The sequence below is a fragment of the Cydia strobilella genome, chromosome Z (assembly GCF_947568885.1).
Source record: "Cydia strobilella chromosome Z, ilCydStro3.1, whole genome shotgun sequence".
NCBI lineage: Eukaryota > Metazoa > Arthropoda > Insecta > Lepidoptera > Tortricidae > Cydia > Cydia strobilella.
In genome coordinates this window covers 48,836,042-48,854,317 of record NC_086068.1, presented here as the reverse complement: position 1 = coordinate 48,854,317, position 18,276 = coordinate 48,836,042, and the positions used below count along the sequence as shown (strand labels likewise).

Here is an 18,276-nt window from a genome sequence, read left to right as displayed (position 1 = left end):
CTCTAAAAACCTCACTACAAATCTCGACTTCAGAGGCCCTGCCGGTAAAAACGATCTGCCTCTCTATCGCTTAAGTGCGAAGCCGCGAACGCGAGTGTGGTCAATTTCGCTGATTAGCGAACTAGACTCCACACTCGCGTTCGCGGCTTCGCGTACGAGTGTGGAGGGGGACCTTTATAAAATTAAAGTTGTAACACACTACCGCACCGCACCAAGGTCACGGTGCGCTACACCTATAAGTGTGAGAGAGAAAGAGATATCTTTCTCACTCTCACTTATAGGTGCGGCGCACCAAGGTCGCGATGCGGTGCGGTAGTGTGTTATAGCTGTTGGTTAGACTGCGAATAAAATAAAAACTCACATAGTTGGTTAAACCAAATTGTCAGTAAATAAGAACAAAAAAATATCCTTTTCTTTTGGGTGCTAGTACTAGTGTAAGACAAAAATAGTATGATTCTCTCTGTCTCCTAGTGAGTATTATATTCTTTGCTCTGTCTATGTTTGAAATGAGACAGTCCTTTGACAAACTATAGTTCCGAATTCAGATTTGTCTGTGGTGCCCCTCTGCACTATTCTTGATTCTTATCTGTGGCTCTGCGTGTCACTGTCATCTCGAAAAATAAAAAAATATCAATATCATTCATATATATTCATCAAAACCATTCTTGATTCAAGTGTATGTGTCTTTTGTCGGCAATCGAAATTAGGGAAAGCTGTAATATTAATAATCATATAATTCTTTATTTCATAGTCTCTTGTTTCAATCACGGATGGAGTTGACTGTATAATGTAATATGATAATTGATAACTAATTAGCTCTCTTATCATATTTAAGCAATGGGGTTTCATTTTCTTTTCCTTTTCCTGTGCTCTGTTATAATACAACGTAAGTAGATGTTGTCCAAAATTGTTGGCCTTTAAACATTGGTATTATTTTAAAACTGAAAATATTTTTGCAGCTATTGTAGCTGAAAGACTCCATGGGCAAATATACTCCTCCATAGAAGGTGGTGCAGCATGTTTCAGGCGACTAAATGGGACTCATCAAGCTGGATGCTCATGTAAATGGTTATATGATATCTTATGTCACAGTTTCATTCATCACAGCATATAAGAGTTATATCAATGTCATTGCAGCATCAAACAAAGGAGCTATTGGGGTTGTGCATATGGTTAAGGATGTGACTGATGCCCAGTGGCTGGTGTTCAACGGCAGCGCAGGCCCCTACATGGCGGTGGTCAGTACAGCCACATTTCACAATGTAGTTCAATTACTAATGGATAATTCAGATAATGTTGCTGGGATACTACTCTATGAAAATGCTACAGAGAGGTAAGCAGTTTGTATGTATGCTGAACACACAGAGCATTTCATTTCTAGGTAGAAAATATGAATATAAACTTATTTGCAAAACTTAGTCTAGGGTATAAAAAAAAAAGAACCTTAAGGCCGAACAAAAAGCACGCATATTTGACAAATGTATCCTGCCTGTTCTCACTTATGGAGCTGAAACCTGGGTTTTCACCAAAGACATACTACGTAAATTGAGCGTTGCCCAGCGGGCGTTAGAGAGAAAATTGGTGGGGATCACATTGAGAGACCGTAAAACAAATGAATGGCTGAGACAACAGAGCAAAGTCAATGATGTTATAAAACGCGTAGCCAATTTGAAGTGGGAATGGGCTGGTCATATAGCATGGAAGACTGATTCGTGGAGCAAACGACTACTCGAGTGGCGACCATGGGGGGAAGAGCGTCCTCAAAGTAGACCCCAGATGCGCTGGGACGACGACATTAAGAAGACTGTGGGGAAACAGTGGCTCCAAGTCACACAGAACCGCGACGAATTGCGCAAAATGATGGAGGCCTACACCCAAAGGGTAGAAAAAGGCTAAAGAGAGAGAGAGATGAACAAATCTCACTAGAACCTTCTTATGAGGTATAGGCCTCTCCCAGAATCTACCACCTCTCTCGATCTCGGGCCTCCAGTTGGCCCCTGCCACCTTAACTATGTCGTCAGCCCAGCGTGCCAATGGCCGTCTTTGTTTTCTTATTCCATCTGGACCTCTCCAGGTTGTCGCTTGTAAGGTCCATCTCTCGTCCTGGAGTCTGGCAACGTGGCCGGCCCATCTCCATTTTTGTTTCTGGGCCTGGCTTAGCGCATCTATAACCTTGGTCTTGTTTCTGATTATAGAGTGCCTGATCTTGTCTATTTTCTTTATTTTAAGCATACTCCATTCCATTCCCCTTTGGCATGAAACTACCATCCTTTTCGCCTTTGATGAGAATTTCCAGGTTTCACATGCATAGGTTAGGGTTGGGAGTAAGCACATGTCCATTATTTTCTTTTTGAGCTGAACAGATAGGTTACTCTTTAAGGTTTCTTTTACGCTTCAAAACCTGTTCCAGGTGTTTTTGACTTTCCTCTCAATCTCTTGGTTGTTTCATTTGGCATTGAAGTTTATTTGTTATGTATATGTACGAAATATCATTTGATATTTACCACTAGCTTTTCGATGAAGGAAAACATCGTGAGAAAACCTGCATACATCTGGGAAGAAATTCAAAGGTGTATGTGAAGTCCCCAATTCACATTGGGCTAGCGTGGGGACTACAGCTGAAGCCCTATCGCGCATGAGAGGAGGCCTGTGCCCAGCAGTGGCTAGAGGCTGAAATTATTAGTATTATTTTATATTAAAATTAAGAGTCAAAGTAAGTCAATGCCGTTAAAAGGTTATTATCAACTCATTTTAAATGTTTGTCTATTTCAATTTTGTCTTCTGTCTGACATCAAAATTATATCAAAGTTAGGCTTGTCATGTTTTAACTACATATTTTATATATCTCGTTACATAATTACTTCCTTATCTTTCAGAACGAATTCCTTTAGTCAAGAATCTGCATGTCCAAATGAATTCTATTCAGCTCAGGGCAGCCAATGCTCTGCAAAAGATAAGTCTGCCTGGAATCCGGTTGGTACAGGTCTCATCCGACAGGACATACCCTTCCCAATATTTTACTTGCTAGCTGCACGGTTAGAGGAGATTGTAAAAATTCGACAATGTTATGAAAGGTAAAGTATTGAAAGTATGTAAATGTAAAATGAATGCTTTAATAAATTGTACTTTGGATAAACTTTGTTATAAAATGCAATGATTGAGCTACACTATTAAAATTTCGTACTAAACAATGCTGTTACTGTTACAGGCCAACCACAGCCAAAACAGTACCAATATTATTAAATTTTATTTCATTCCCATTTCATTGAACTCATGAACATTTTCTTTTTAGGTACAACCTTGATCTGGAGTCACAAGTAGGAAAACCCTTATGCTCCATTCAGTTGAATTCATTCATGTGGGCCGCGGTAAACAGTATTGTATGTCGGAGGAGGTGAGCCATAATCTTATGACTTAAATTAATGTGACTATTATTATTCTTTTAAATAATTCACATGTTGGCTAGATACTAGTACTAATTATCTGTTTCACTGTAATATAAACAAATTTCAATTGGAACAGAGTTGCATTTCTTTTGTTCTGGTCCATTTCAATATGAAAACAATTCAACTATATTTCCTACACTATTGATTTTAAATTGTTTGTATAGTGGCCCTTAGGAGGATAATAAAATGTAGCTTACCATCTTCATGGGACTAAGTGCATCAAAGCAATACAAAGGGCAAAGCCATATACCTATTCTTACATCATGCTTGAAATGGCCCGTATAAAAAGCTAGCAATGTACACACAGTGTCTCAGACTTATTTTTTATGTCCAATTAAGTCATATAGTTGGACTGAGCTGACTGCACCGACTTAGATGTGACAGTGTGAAAGTGCCATAGTTAAATTCCACAAAGTCTGCGCAGAGTTAGCTTGGTCCTGTTGTACATATTTTGTTGATGTAATTAACTGAATCTCTGTATTGCAGATCGGCAGCAAGTGCGCTATTAACTGCCACTAAAGTATGCGACCCATTAGGAGACAATAATGTGTACTATTCATTATTTCCTCGAGATAAGGTTAGTACTTTGATTTATAATCATGTAATTGAGTTTTATAATAAGGTAATGAGGAGAATAACTAAAACACTTACCTTAACATCAGTTTATATCAGCGTTTGTTCACCTGTAGCCTGTAGACTGTAGACTGGTGGTCCCTGGTAGCAACTGCAGGGATCTCCGAATTTATCAATAAAATCCTTTATCCGTCATAGGTACTTACTTTCCAACAATCCCTTATTAAGAGGCCGGTGTCGATTTTAGTCGCAAAAATGTAAAATTGATAGATTCAGTCCGTGAAATTTTACACCTTTTGTTACCTAATTGAAATAACAAGTACTGGTTTCTATTAGCACGTCTTCTTATCTTACCTTTTATCAGATCAGTTTTTTAAAACAGACTCACTAAATTAGTAATGTTTGCTTTTCTGATGGACGTTTAGGTAAACGCGCGTAAAGCACTGATTTTGTCGCTCTTATTTGAAAATTTCGTAAAGTTTGGACTGCTAAACATGGTAATTTTGTATTACACATATCCTGTACTTGACGTTTATCAGACTACATTTTTATTATTATGACTTCGAAGTAGTGTCAATGAAAGTTAGACGAAATCAATTTTCTCCAGAAATTACTTCAAAACAAGTGACAATTTTTCTGAAAATCGACTTAATTTCAACGTAATTTTGATACGTAAACAATCTACAACATTTGCTGAAACTATTCTTATACATCAATTTGTATAATTTACCACCATGATTTTTTGATGAATTTTTCATGCATTACCGGTGACGCACGCTCGCGACCTCATTTTTTTTTTTTTTAATTATGGCAATCGTCTTTAGACATTCCTGCCAGCTTCACGTCAATATCAACAGAAAAAAATATATAATGTGCAACGATTATAACTCAGATCTGGGCTGAAAGGACAATGGTTAATGTTATTGATTAGTTGTGTTACAAATATTAGTCTAGTTCTTCGTTAATACACATAAAAGGCAAGATGAGAAGACGTGCTAATAGAAATCAATACTTGTTATTTAGATATTACGTTACAAAACGTGTATAATTTCAACGACTAAATCTATCAATTTTACATTTTTGCTCCAAAATCGACTACGGCCTCTTAATACGGTGGTTTTTGGTCTAGAAGTCTTCTGGAAATCGATTTTCGCTCATGTCGTCGCAAATATGGACATATATGGTATCAGTGCATTCAGTGTGATGTCCTGAACACAAATATATGAGATGACAAGCGCGAAAGTGGTGGGGGTAGTTGCTGTGACGTCAACAAGTCGGCAGTACAAAGCTTTTTACTTTTTTTTTTTAAATCATACCATGTGGGGTATCAAATGAAAGGGCTTTGTGAGTAGATCACAAATATATAACATACTGTAACATTTTCACTACTTCGTCTAACTATTAGAAAACGTTCAAAAATTTCACAATCCACAGTTGACTTTGAACTGCTCTAATTTGAAAATGACTGAATGGATCATTCCAAAATACATACCAAGTGACTGTGAATATCCTCTTTATAAAAATAAAATAATTAACCAGATATAACCAAAAATAAGAAAAGTACATCAAGTTGATAGAAAGTATTGTTTATTGTTTATTATTGTATACATGTACAGTACAGTGATGCATCAGAATACATGGTGTTAAGTATAATTTTCTGTTACATTAAACTGCAACTATTATTAAAACAAACAAAAAACCATATACCAACCAAAAACCATATATTTACATATATTTTTGAAATGTTCTTTTCACTAGCTTTCATTTGGTAAATTTTAAAAATGGCGCCCGCTAATTAAAAAAGGGAGGGGGGGATTGTTTTTTTCTTGCTATAGCAATATGGGTATCAAATGAAAGCTAGTGAAAAGGCCATTTCAAAAATATATGTAAAAAGTCTGGTTTTTTGTTTGTTTTAATAATAGTTGCAGTTTAATGTGACAGAAAATTATGCTTTTTTAAACTTGATGTACTTTTCTTATTTTTGGTTATATCTGGTTAATTATTTTTTAACGTTATATAAAGGATATTCACAGTCACTTGGTATGTATTTTGGAATGATCCATTCAGTCATTTTCAAATTAGAGCAGTTCAAAGTCATCTGTGGATTGTGAAATTTTTGAACGTTTTCTAATAATTTGTTAGACGAAGTAGTGAAAATGTTACAGTATGTTATATATTTGTGATCTACTCACAAAGCCCTTTAATTTGATACCCCACATGGTATGATTAAAAAAAAAGTAAAAAACTTTGTACTGCCGACTTGTTGACGTCACAGCAACTACCCCCACCACTTTCGCGCTTGTCATCTCATATATTTGTGTTCAGGACATCACACTGAATGCACTGATACCAAATATGTCCATATTTGCGACGACATGAGCGAAAAGTAACCTAAAGCCTGTTTCGGCAATAGTCTATATCACTAAAAGGTTAAAAACCACTTGGTTAATAGATGCTAATATATTATTTTGCTTATAATTTTTATAAGGTAAGTTAAGATCTGGCTTGTAAAGGGTCACAAAGACTTTTAGTTGGCTTTTCTATTGACAAACCAACAAAACTTTTTATGGACGATTTGGACGTTATGTTTTACCACAACTTGTTTTACATATGTAAGTATTTATTTATTTAGTTATTGTAAAAGTCTTAATAGAATTATTATTTACAGGGCCAACAAAAGAAAAAGGATGTTATACTAGTAACAGCTCGAATCGATACCGCGTCACTCTTCGACGGTGAGTTGTCAGTAGACAGAGGGACAACTTCCATGTCCTTCTATACCTTTCGATTTTTTGCGAAAGTGTAGCTTCGATACTAATTTAACCATTTCGGTGACATTTCAACGTACAGCCCTCTCCCCTCTTCCTCTGTTCCTTTTTTCTATCTTTAGCTTTATTTATGTGTTCAATAATATACCTATAGACTAATTATTCGGATCTTTTATTAAATGTGCTGGGAATTTTCCATACTCGGTTGTTTTTATGAAGGAATAATTTCGCCCTCCTATATACAAGTTGTCTGAGGAAGTTTTTTGCTTGTGGAACAAACCATGTAAGAATATTTTATTCGATTAATAAAAACGTAAATAATGTTAGGGTAACACACTGATTTAAACATTCACGATGTTTACTCATCTTTATTTTCTATGAAGCCGGTTATAAACAGGACTTAATCGCGTATTATTACAGTTTTTAAAAGTGTGTGCCTAGTGCGTGACATGTTCAAGTTGATAAACAAGAACAAGTTTAGTGCGGGTACTGATGGGGTACTGCGAAAAACTCGCGCGGCTAGAAGATGTTAATGTCCACTTTAGCCAGTCTTCTCCGAGACCACGGGGACAATGCCGTCGTCGAAACTTCGGAGGAAAATTTTAAATAGTATTTCATACAATCGTGATATAATAGAGAGCTTTTCAGTCGAGTATCGTGTTTAAGCAACGAAGCTTGCTGAGTTGCTTAAGTAAGGTACGAGATTGAAAAGCTTGATTATATCACTATTGTATATAATACTTTTTCTACGAGACAAAAAAAAAGTACTTTCAACTAGTAGAATCATATAGGTAAACAAACCAAAAGTAGGTACTCGTATACAACTAAGATACACGAGCTGCCGCGGCCCGCAATACCTTCAAGGCTTGGCCAAACACACGGCGTGACGCAGCGCCGCGTCCGCGCCGCGTGGACGCAAGGGGCCGGCGGGACGCAGTCTGTTTGACGTCGCTAACCTGTTAGCATGGGCGGCGGTCGCGCCGCGCGACCGCGGCGCTGCGTCGCGCCTTGTGTTTGGCCAGGCATTTATACTCGTACGCGCCCCGGCCGCCGGGCCCGGCGCCCCCGGCGGGTTGGTCAACGACACCTCCTCGTAACTCATGAGGCCCTGGTACCTGCTCCGCGCTAAATTCAATTATAAGACAGTTTTTTTCTCGATTTTGGCCACCGTAGCCTATGGAGGCTATGGAGACCAACAAGCAACGCTAAGCGGTTTTCGTAGGCTATGGATGTTGCTATATGAAGTGTGTCACATGCGCGTTTCTGACTTATGAAGCAATTGTTTCTACTATACAACATAAAATAAATAATTAATTTGAGCTATCGTTTTGTTTCGTCCTCTTGACCGCGGCGAGCTGTGATTGGCCAACCAATCACAAAGCAGAGGCGACGCAGCAGCGTATTTGAGTAGACGGAAATATGACAGATGCCGCCACGAAATTACGCTCCGAAACGCCATCGTTGGCTAATTTGCATTGAATCGAGTCTCCTTAAACAAGAAATATTTTATCGAAATGTATGAAGTTCTATATTTTACAATTTCTATAATTGACTAAACCATAAAATTTATATTCCATTCAGGCATAGCACCTGGAGCTGCTAGCTCAGTGGTCGGGATGGTGACCCTCATGTCGGCCGCCACCACTCTCAGCAAGATCATACCTACAACCGACGCCTCCAAGTATGGTGTGTATACCTCAGTTTTCATTTAGACATAGATATTCACCATCATCCCACTTTATGTGTTTAAATCCACATACCTCCCTGAATTTACTCTTTAAAACACAATAAATTTATTTCAAGTAACATGTCATTGATACTCCACTCACTTTGCTATTTGACTTGATTTTCGATACAGTGCGGCCGGCATTTGATCGATCGATTGAATTCGTAGCACTTAGTCGATTTGTTGCAGAATTTGTGGAGCCCATTACATTAGTTAACTACGTGATGGTTACATAACATATAGAGACAAATATGCTAGAAAGTTGCGCGTGTTTCAGGCAAAAATGTTCTCTGGACGCTGTTGAATGGTGAAGCATTCGACTACATCGGTTCGCAGCGCATCGCGTTCGACCTGGCGCGCGGCGCGTGGCCGCCCGACGCGCCGCTCGCGCCCTCTGACATCGCCCTGCACGTCGAGATCGGACAGATCGGGGGCTCGCTGTCCATCCTGAAGGATACAGAGGATTGGCCGCTGTACGCATATGCACCCGAGGACCCTGGCACTTTGTTAAATGTTAGTCATTTCATACAGTCTTAACAGTGTATCGTAATTTTTACGCGAGCGTTACGTTCGAGCTGTTTCGCAGCGCCCGGGCGCCGTATGCGCCGCTCGCGTTCTACTGACATCGCCCACGTCGAGGTCGGATGTTTGCTGTACACACTCGTCGAGAGCCTCGGTAAAAAACTAACCCAATCGGACAATCGAGACGAAACGACAAAGAACGAGACGAGAAGGGAGCAGCATGATCTCGGCCTGTCTCGGAGTCTCTTGATGAGTATGTACAGCCGGCAGGACAGATCGGGGGCTTGCTGCCCGTCCTTAAGGATGAAGAGGATTATATGTATACTTTACGCATGTAGGTTCCAGCATCGGTGCAAACTTTGATTAAATTGAGTCATTTCATGCAGTCTTTACTGCGTATCCGTAAATATTTGCTCGTTATTAGCTTACACCTAAATATATTTTTCGGATCAAAATTTATGACAAATTTTTAGATCATGGCAGTCATAAAAACAATGAAATACATGAGGTTTTCCTCATCGGGTTACAATCGTCCGTAGCATGATTTATTGTTATAAAACCCGTGCAATTATGTTTCCAGATAACAAATTTCCTAAAGGATCTGAAGGAATACCTGAACAAGAACAACATAACAGTGACGGAGGCGTTCTCGAATAATCTGCCGCCTTCTTCGCTGCACTCATTCCGCCGTTTACTGCGCAACGCGACCAGCGAACTGCCCGAATTACTGCTCGCCGACCACAATGGGCCATTCAATAATATGTTCTACAACTCGGCAATGGACGACTATGAAAAGATTAACTACAGATATCACAATATAACTATTGGAACAGACGGTGCTTGTAAGTACAATTTTATTTTATACAATTTCATTGTGATGCTTTTACGATGTCTGTACTATAAAAAAATAGATTCATAGAAAAAAAAGTTTTCACCGAAACAGTCTTCCATCTATAATATATTGAAGAAGTAGACAGCCAAATGCACTAACCCAGTAGTTGCAGTTACATTTCTTTTGTATGAAGTGATGTAATATAAGCTATTTGAGCGAGAATAATATTATATTATTTGATTTGTTTATATTATTCAGTTGTGTCAACGGAAACGCTAGTGGTCACCGGGAACATGACGACGCGGGACCTCCAAGTAAAGATCTCTCGCGTGGCCACCGCGCTCGCCCACACGCTGTACCAGCAGGTCACGGGCGAGTCTTACGCCGGTGACGTTGCGGCCTCTGCACATTTGGTAAATTCCCATTTCATGTTCTCTCTCTCTCTCTTATGTGAATTGCCGTTCGGGTTCCGATATTTAACGCAGAAACAATGTCGTTTATTTTTAAAATAAGTCATTATTGTCCAATACTTTGCGTACTAGATTAAATAATACACTTATTAATTTAGTCCTTCTTTGGCGAATTGTGTTCCTGTCCTCGTGCCGCCCACCATATAAAATTATAGCTAAGGAAGTTTAAATCTAGTTGTATTTTTAATTGGGTTGAGTTTCTTTGTATGAAAAATGTATGAGACAAAAGAAATGCTACTTTGTTTATTTAAATGAAAGTTGAATTTCATTGAAACAGATTGTACATTGGGCGGCACGCACTTATGTATGTATAGATTAATTCATAAAAGTTTGCGCGAGATTTAAAGTGTTTATACTTAACTGTCGAAATTCTCATAAGGAAGGAAGGGAGGATCTAAGGAAAAGAGTTTTGGCCCATGCGTGTCAAGTTCTGCCAGTTCCACTGCGGGGTTGTGTAACGCATCGCAGCCATATTGTGTTCTAATTTCAAATCATATCTTGTATATACACTAGTATTTGGGTATTTATAAATGCCCGATAATAAACACAAGTTTATTTCAATGTTCAATGTAATAAGGTGGACGAGCTCCTGTACTGTTTCATCGAAGACAAACTGTGCAAACTCCTATCTGCGGCCGACTACGGCGGTCAGACGCCGCCGGCGCCGGGCGAGGAGCCACCGCGCCCCGCGCCGCTATACGTGGGCGTGGCCACGTACCTGTCGAGCGCTACTGCCTTTGCGGGTCACCTGATAGCGCTGCTCGCTGGCCAGCACCTGCCGCTTAACAAGACCGAGTGCGACGCTGCCGTCAGCCCGGTCAGTACATTTACATACAGTACGAACACAGACCATCTCCCGACAAGGAGCCTCTATATGTGGACTGGCTGACTGACGTACCTGTCGAGCGCGAGCGCGATGACCTTCGCCGGCCAACCGCCACTATGCTTGCTGACCAACACCTGCCGCTCAACAAGTGCCGGTCGATACCGTTTCCTATGTTTCATAGGACTTCTCTCTCACCTAGCGTTATCCTAGCTTCTTCTAAAGGAGCCAGATGTTCACTCGGCGTTCTAATCCCAAACATTGGTGCAAGCGCTAAAATTGTCAAACGGATTGTATCGGAAACTGCCAATCCAGAGAGAAAAGTATCCTAAAGATATTTTCCCTTACCAAAGATTTTAGTAATTTCGCAAGACTTTACAAGAATGCAATAACATGACTAACAGATAAATTTTATGTGAACTTTAAATTTGTTTCAGGATTTTTCGTACTATTGGCTCCGTGGCTGGAACCACAGTGGAGTTTGCATAGAAACGAATATGAATTTCAGTGAAGCTATTAGTCCCGCCTTCATTGTTCCAGGTAAATAGCATTTGAGCAGTACATAAAGTATGGACACGAAAAAATCTGGTCATGCATGATATGGTAAATCTTTTAAATTAATGTGGATTTTCAAGCAGCACTTTTTTATGATTTGTAGATATCAAACTACATAATAAAAATACAATCATAATATAACGTTAAGTTGTTTCTGAGTTTCAGCATTATATATTCCGCCGTACTTTATCTTAATCGGTCTGTCGATTGTGTTTGATGCAACCGGGCCAAAGTCACTTGCACACGGTGCATGTAGCTTGCGCATGTATTTACACCATGTCCAAGCACACACGAAAAACTAGAACATCAAGCCTAACCATACGCTTGCCCGTTGTCTGTAAGTATATGTATAGTTAGCGTACTTTATATTTGTCAGAGTACGATTTCACCTCCGGCGAGTACTCGACGTGGACCGAGTCGGTGTGGCAGGCGATGTGGGCGCGCGTGTTCGTGTCGGCGGGCGGCGGCGGCGCGTCCGCCGCGCTGGCCGCCGGCCTCGTGCTCACGGTGTTCACCGCCTTGCTCACCTACTGGCTGCAGCGGAACGTGCACCACGTGTTTGTGAACGCGCCCCATCCTTACATTCATAGCAGTGATGCTGTGCCTGGGTATATCTTTCAACTAATGTGATGTGAATCTTGAATAACGTTCTAGGGTCATTCCACTTTTTTATGACCATTAATCTGGTGCTAGAAAGAGATATGATAGATATTGAATTCGTGTATAAAAATCGTTTATGTAAATTGTACCTTAACCAAGTAATAGGAATTCGTTGACCAAAATTCACATATAATATTGATTAATGTAAAAAAAAACCGGCCAAGTGCGAGTCGGACTCGCCCACCGAGGGTTCCGTACTATTTTGTATTTGTTGTTATAGCGGCAACAGAAATACATCATCTGTGAAAATTTCAACTGTCACCCTATCACCCCCTTAAAGGAGGATTTCTGGGATAATAACTACCATATTATGTCCTTCCCAGGGACTCAACTATCTCTATACCAAATTTCAACTAAATCCGTTCAGCGGTTTAAGCGTGAAGAGGTAACAGTCAGACAGACACACTTTCGCATTTATACTATTAGTATGGATATGCATATTTTAGAATACTTAGCCATAGCTTTTCTGTTCTGTGATGGAGAAAGAGGCTTAATTAGGCTATCAATCCCGATAGCTTTGTTCAATAAATAGCTGTAATAATATATTAAAACCAAAAACATACTTAAAATCAATAACAAACTTAGAATAAAATGTAACCTAAAATTAAAGCTACCTACAAAACTAAAACAACAAAAAATACGGTCAATATTCTTATTAATCACAGTAACTCAGTGGTCCTTGATTGTCTCGTGAGTTGTATGAAAATAAGGCATTTACAGCTGTGTTTACCATTTTTAGGGTTCCGTACCCAAAGGGTAAAAACGGGACCCTATTACTAAGACTTCGCTGTCTGTCTGTCCGTCTGTCACCAGGCTGTATCTCATGAACCGTGATAGATAGACAGTTGAAATTTTCACAGATGATGTATTTCTGTTGCCGCTATAACAACAAATACTAAAAACAGAATAAAATAAATATATGTGGGGCTCCCATACAACAAACGTGATTTTTTTGCCGTTTTTTGCGTGATGGTACGGAACCCTACGTGCGCGAGTCCGACTCGCACTTGGCCGGTTTTTTAAATACATGTTATTCGACGTACAATTATTAATCGAAAAACATTAATTTCCAGGATACTTCGCACTGTGAACTGTTAATCCGCGTAGGCGGCACTGCAGCGACGAAGCATAGTGAAGAAGATGTTCTACCACACTCCACACTTGGTAGACGGGACGTGCACTCTACAAGCATTCCATGCGAAATTACTATTATAATCTCTCTTCTAATTCACTTTAGTCAAATTAAAATTCTAATTCCTTTTACTTAACTAATATTAATTAATTAAGGATAATTTTTGTAATTGCTTTTGCTAATTTATCAAATGTATCTAGATGGCGGAGTAGGTAAACTGATACTAAAGTTATAGATACTAAAGAACAGGTATAGACTTGCATCCAAGTTCCCAAATGATTAAAAAAACATTTTTTACATTGAGTATTTTTATTACTTCTCGACTGATTTTTAAACAAACGTGGATGTCACTAGTTCTAAGTGAGTATCATAAGACTTTGGACTAATAGATTTGAGACAGATTTATTTGAAACTTTATAAAGTAAAAACCACAACCCGGACCTGGACCCTAAATCTGTACCTAGACTTATTAAGAAAACAAGCATTTGCATTTAGATAGTGCTATTTGTTGAAATGAAACAGCTCAGGAAGACCAGAACAATGATATTATAACTCAAGATACCTTGCGCTTAGGTACCTTGTACAAGTTGCCTTTAGTTACCTCATCACGTTTAATCCGCTGAACCGATTTAATTGAAATTGGGTATAGGGGTAGTTTAGTCCCGGGGAAGGACAGGATACTTTTTATCCCGGAACTCGCCCCTTAAGGGGGTGGAAATTTGTATGTGCAATCAATAACCCCTGAACCGATTTAAATAAAATTTGGTATGGAGATAGTTTGAGTCCTGGGGAAGGACATAGGATAAGTTTTACCCCAGAAATCAACCCTAAGGGGGGTGAAAAGTTTGTATGGGAATAGGGGATATTACTGCAATGTTCTGCCACCAGAGTGCAGGACTAGCCTTTTTAGTAAACCATTGATAGAGTAACTTATATTACCTTTAACAGGTTATTGACAAGTTTTGCGGTTTGTTTACAGAGGACATACCGGGAAACGCAAATCCGAAATATCGCTATCTGCCTCTTTATCGCTCGAATATGAAAGAGTGACAGAGATAACGAAATTTCTTGTTTCGCGATAGACCCCCAGATTGTGGTAGTTGCGCCCCCTACACAGAGATTCGCGTAATATTCCTATTGGGACCCAATAAAACCGTTTTAGATGAAATTTGATATGGAGATTGTCTTAATTGTTAGGAAGGGTGTAGAAGTTTGTATTCCCGAAGTCATCCTTCACTCACTCAACGTGCTGCTGGAAGTGTATTATGGAGGCAGCTCAAGACCTGGAACACCTGGAGTGCTGCTGGGTGCACCGGGTCAGGGGAATCAGGGGTAACACCCGCTCAACGTGCCGCTGGTAGTGTATGATGGAGGCAGCTTAAGACCTGGAACACCTGGAGTGCTGCTGGGTGCAAGGGGTCAGAGGCAACAATCGCTCAACGTGCCGAGGGTAGTTCATGATGGGCAAAGCTCAAGACCTAGAGCACCTGAAGCGCTGCTGGGTGAATCAGGTCAGGTGCATTATATGAATACATGAATCTATAGTTGGTCAAGCAAATCTTGTCAGTAGAAAAAGGCGCGAAATTCAAATTTTCTATGCGACGACATCCCTCCGCGCCTACATTTTTTAAATTTGCCGCCTTTTTCTACTGACAAGATCTGCTTGACCAACTATAGTATAAAACTGGATTAGGCATCAGTGGTGAGGGAACTGTCACAACGGGATTGTCTTTTTAACCGGCTTCAAGATTTCAAAGGAGGAGGTTCTCAATTCGGTTGTTTTTTTTTTTTTTTGTTTTTTTTTTTTTTTTTTTTTTTTTAATGTTTGTTACTCCATAACTCCGTCATTTCTGGACCGATTTTGAAAATTCTTTTTTTGATTGTAAGTATATACATACAGATTGGTCCCGTTTTTGTCAAAAAGCAGTTCTGATGATGGGATCCATGAGGAATCGAGGGAACTCCTCAAATGTTAAAGGCATACATATAGTGATTTTAGTATTTTCATCGACAAATCAAGCACTTACATTTAAAAAAGTGACATTTGATGAAGTGGAACTGCTGATGATGATCAGAACGGAACTCTTCAATGACGCATAGTTCACGTTTGGCGATTTGTCCTCTTCTTTATGTTTGTTAAGCAAGTTCGGTTTTCAAGAAACATTTTTGTCAAGCTCGAGTTCTGATGATGGGATCCATGAGGAATCGAGGGAACTCCTCAAATGTGAAAGGCATACATATAGTGATTTTTGTATTTTTATAAACAAATTCAGCACTTCCATTTTAAAAAGTGACATTTGATGAAGTGGAACTGCTGATGATGATCAGAACGGAACTCTTCAATGACGCATAGTTCACGTTTGGCGATTTGTGTTTTTGGTGTTTGGCGGACACGGACCCGGACTCGGATCCGGACCCAGACCCGGACATGCTAATAGAAAAGTGGGTTAGGTGGGTGGGTAGCTTTTGAACTGCGATTCTCACAGAACAGAACTGCTATCAGAAAAACAGGTTAGGTTAGGTTAAAGCTGTGACCCTTACAGAAACGAAATGCTACCAGAAAAGTAGGTTAGGTTAGGTTAGAACTACGACCCTTACAAAAACGAAATGCTACTAGAAAAGTGGGTCGGTTTACCTCCTTTTCTACATAATTAGGCAAAAGATGCTGTGTTTTTCATTTCATTGTCTGGAATCTAAGAATGCTTTCAGCGGCATCCCCCATTGAAGTCGGTTTTTTTTTATTAAAAATTATTTATCTTTCAGTAGGCGCGGCACACGCGGTAGGCCACTTCTATAGGATCATAGAGTAACTTATACTAGAGCGATACTGTCATAGTAAATTTTGTAAACCCAGTAAATTCACTGCCATCTGTCGACACACTTTAAAACTGAAAATGAAAATGAAAAAATGAAAAATTGTTTATTTCGTTTAAGAATTACTTATACAGGTAAGTGTTGGTGCCTCTTTTTAAGTAAGAGAATACCTGTGTTAAGAGGCACCGCTCTTCCTTAAAATTGGTAATAAATGGTTTTAAAATATAAATATAAAATTTAAAGAAATAAAAATGAACACATCAGAGAATAACAAAAGTAATTACTTATAGCTTAATTTAACCTAATGAGAAGATGGACTTGCAAGTCCATATGAGTGTGTGTGTGTGTGTGTGTGTGTGTGTGTGTGTGTGTGTGTGTGTGTGTGTGTGTGTGTGTGTGTGTGTGTGTGTGTGTGTGTGTGTGTGTGTGTGTGTGTGTGTGTGTGTGTGTGTGTGTGTGTGTGTGTGTGTGTGTGTGTGTGTGTGTGTGTGTGTGTGTGTGTGTGTGTGTGTGTGTGTGTGTGTGTGTGTGTGTGTGTGTGTGTGTGTGTGTGTGTGTGTGTGTGTGTGTGTGTGTGTGTGTGTGTGTGTGTGTGTGTGTGTGTGTGTGTGTGTGTGTGTGTGTGTGTGTGTGTGTGTGTGTGTGTGTGTGTGTGTGTGTGTGTGTGTGTGTGTGTGTGTGTGTGTGTGTGTGTGTGTGTGTGTGTGTGTGTGTGTGTGTGTGTGTGTGTGTGTGTGTGTGTGTGTGTGTGTGTGTGTGTGTGTGTGTGTGTGTGTGTGTGTGTGTGTGTGTGTGTGTGTGTGTGTGTGTGTGTGTGTGTGTGTGTGTGTGTGTGTGTGTGTGTGTGTGTGTGTGTGTGTGTGTGTGTGTGTGTGTGTGTGTGTGTGTGTGTGTGTGTGTGTGTGTGTGTGTGTGTGTGTGTGTGTGTGTTTAGGTTCCAAAAACATTTTGAATTAAGTTTTCTGTATCATAATAACTCTTACATTTAAGCCAGTCTGTTATAATTTTTTTACATTCATAAAATGGTAAGTGATATATATTTAAGTGCTTATGTATGACATTGTATAATTTGCCGGATTTATAGACAAATTGTCTACTAGCGTATGTGGTATTTATTGAAGTGGTATGTGGTATTTAGTGAAGTTGAAAACTAAAAATGAACATTTATAAAAATACGATAAAATGTATTTAAATATGGATAAATTATTTTTATGATTTTGAGCCATGTTCTTTCACTGATATGCGTTAAAATTGTTAAATAACAAACAAAACCGTCAACGCCATCTATACGACAGTAGGCCAAAGCTAGTAGCGCCCTCTGAACGAGAATCAAATTTTCTTCTATCTATCTATTACGGAGTTATATCTATCTTTGATAGGAACTTACCTTCTATGGTTATATATATCATTAAGCGCCCTCCACGCACGCGTTCGCAACTCCACACTCGCGTTCGCGGCTTCGCACCGCGTAGTCTGGAGCGAGCTTTAGACCAGAATGGAACTTAGTGAGTATTATATTCTTTGATGGAACTCCTCTGTTAGGAGGATATAACCAATTCCACTCTGTCGAAAATAGTCGGCCAATGGTCATACATGGGTCATACACAATGTATGGACTGACGGTTATCTGACATGACTATTTTGACGTTCCCCTCCCCCACAAAAATCGGCAGACTTTTGTACAGAAAATAACAGACGTGGCGTTGGTTATATCCACCAGCTCCTCTACGATGCAAGGCAAAGAGCATGGCAAAGAGTATATAACCACTGCTGCAAAGTGGTTATTTGGCGTGGAGGCTGAGCGAGCGAAGGAATCTAAGATTGAACCATGACGGAGGCGAGTGGTTCAAATATAGCGTGGCTGAGCGTAGCGAGGCTTTCAAGACACGAGACGCCAAATAATTTTGCAGCCGTGCGGAATACACAACTGTTCACCTCACTACAGCGAGGAAAAT

The 18,276-nt window shown here is 39.6% G+C and overlaps 1 protein-coding gene across 1 annotated transcript; it reads left to right on the top strand.

The window, feature by feature from the left end:
* Nucleotides 1-640: 640 nt before the first annotated feature.
* LOC134754790 (nicastrin) lies at nt 641-13,806 on the top strand. The gene is made up of 15 exons (XM_063691156.1): nt 641-886; nt 960-1,061; nt 1,138-1,333; nt 2,877-3,074; nt 3,293-3,394; nt 3,933-4,023; nt 6,688-6,754; nt 8,369-8,473; nt 8,791-9,026; nt 9,616-9,877; nt 10,126-10,280; nt 10,915-11,154; nt 11,598-11,700; nt 12,092-12,323; nt 13,449-13,806. Exons 1-15 carry the CDS (start codon nt 838-840, stop codon nt 13,471-13,473), a joined length of 2,163 nt encoding a protein of 720 aa, XP_063547226.1. The 5' UTR covers nt 641-837; the 3' UTR covers nt 13,474-13,806.
* Nucleotides 13,807-18,276: the final 4,470 nt, after the last annotated feature.

Bases quoted from the DNA above. Each gene is read 5' to 3' on its own strand.
- LOC134754790 (XM_063691156.1), top strand. From the start codon at position 838: ATGGGGTTTCATTTTCTTTTCCTTTTCCTGTGCTCTGTTATAATACAA. The intron at 4,024-6,687 runs GTTAGTACTTTG...TATTATTTACAG, and splicing joins CATTATTTCCTCGAGATAAG to GGCCAACAAAAGAAAAAGGA. The intron at 11,701-12,091 runs GTAAATAGCATT...TATATTTGTCAG, and splicing joins TCCCGCCTTCATTGTTCCAG to AGTACGATTTCACCTCCGGC.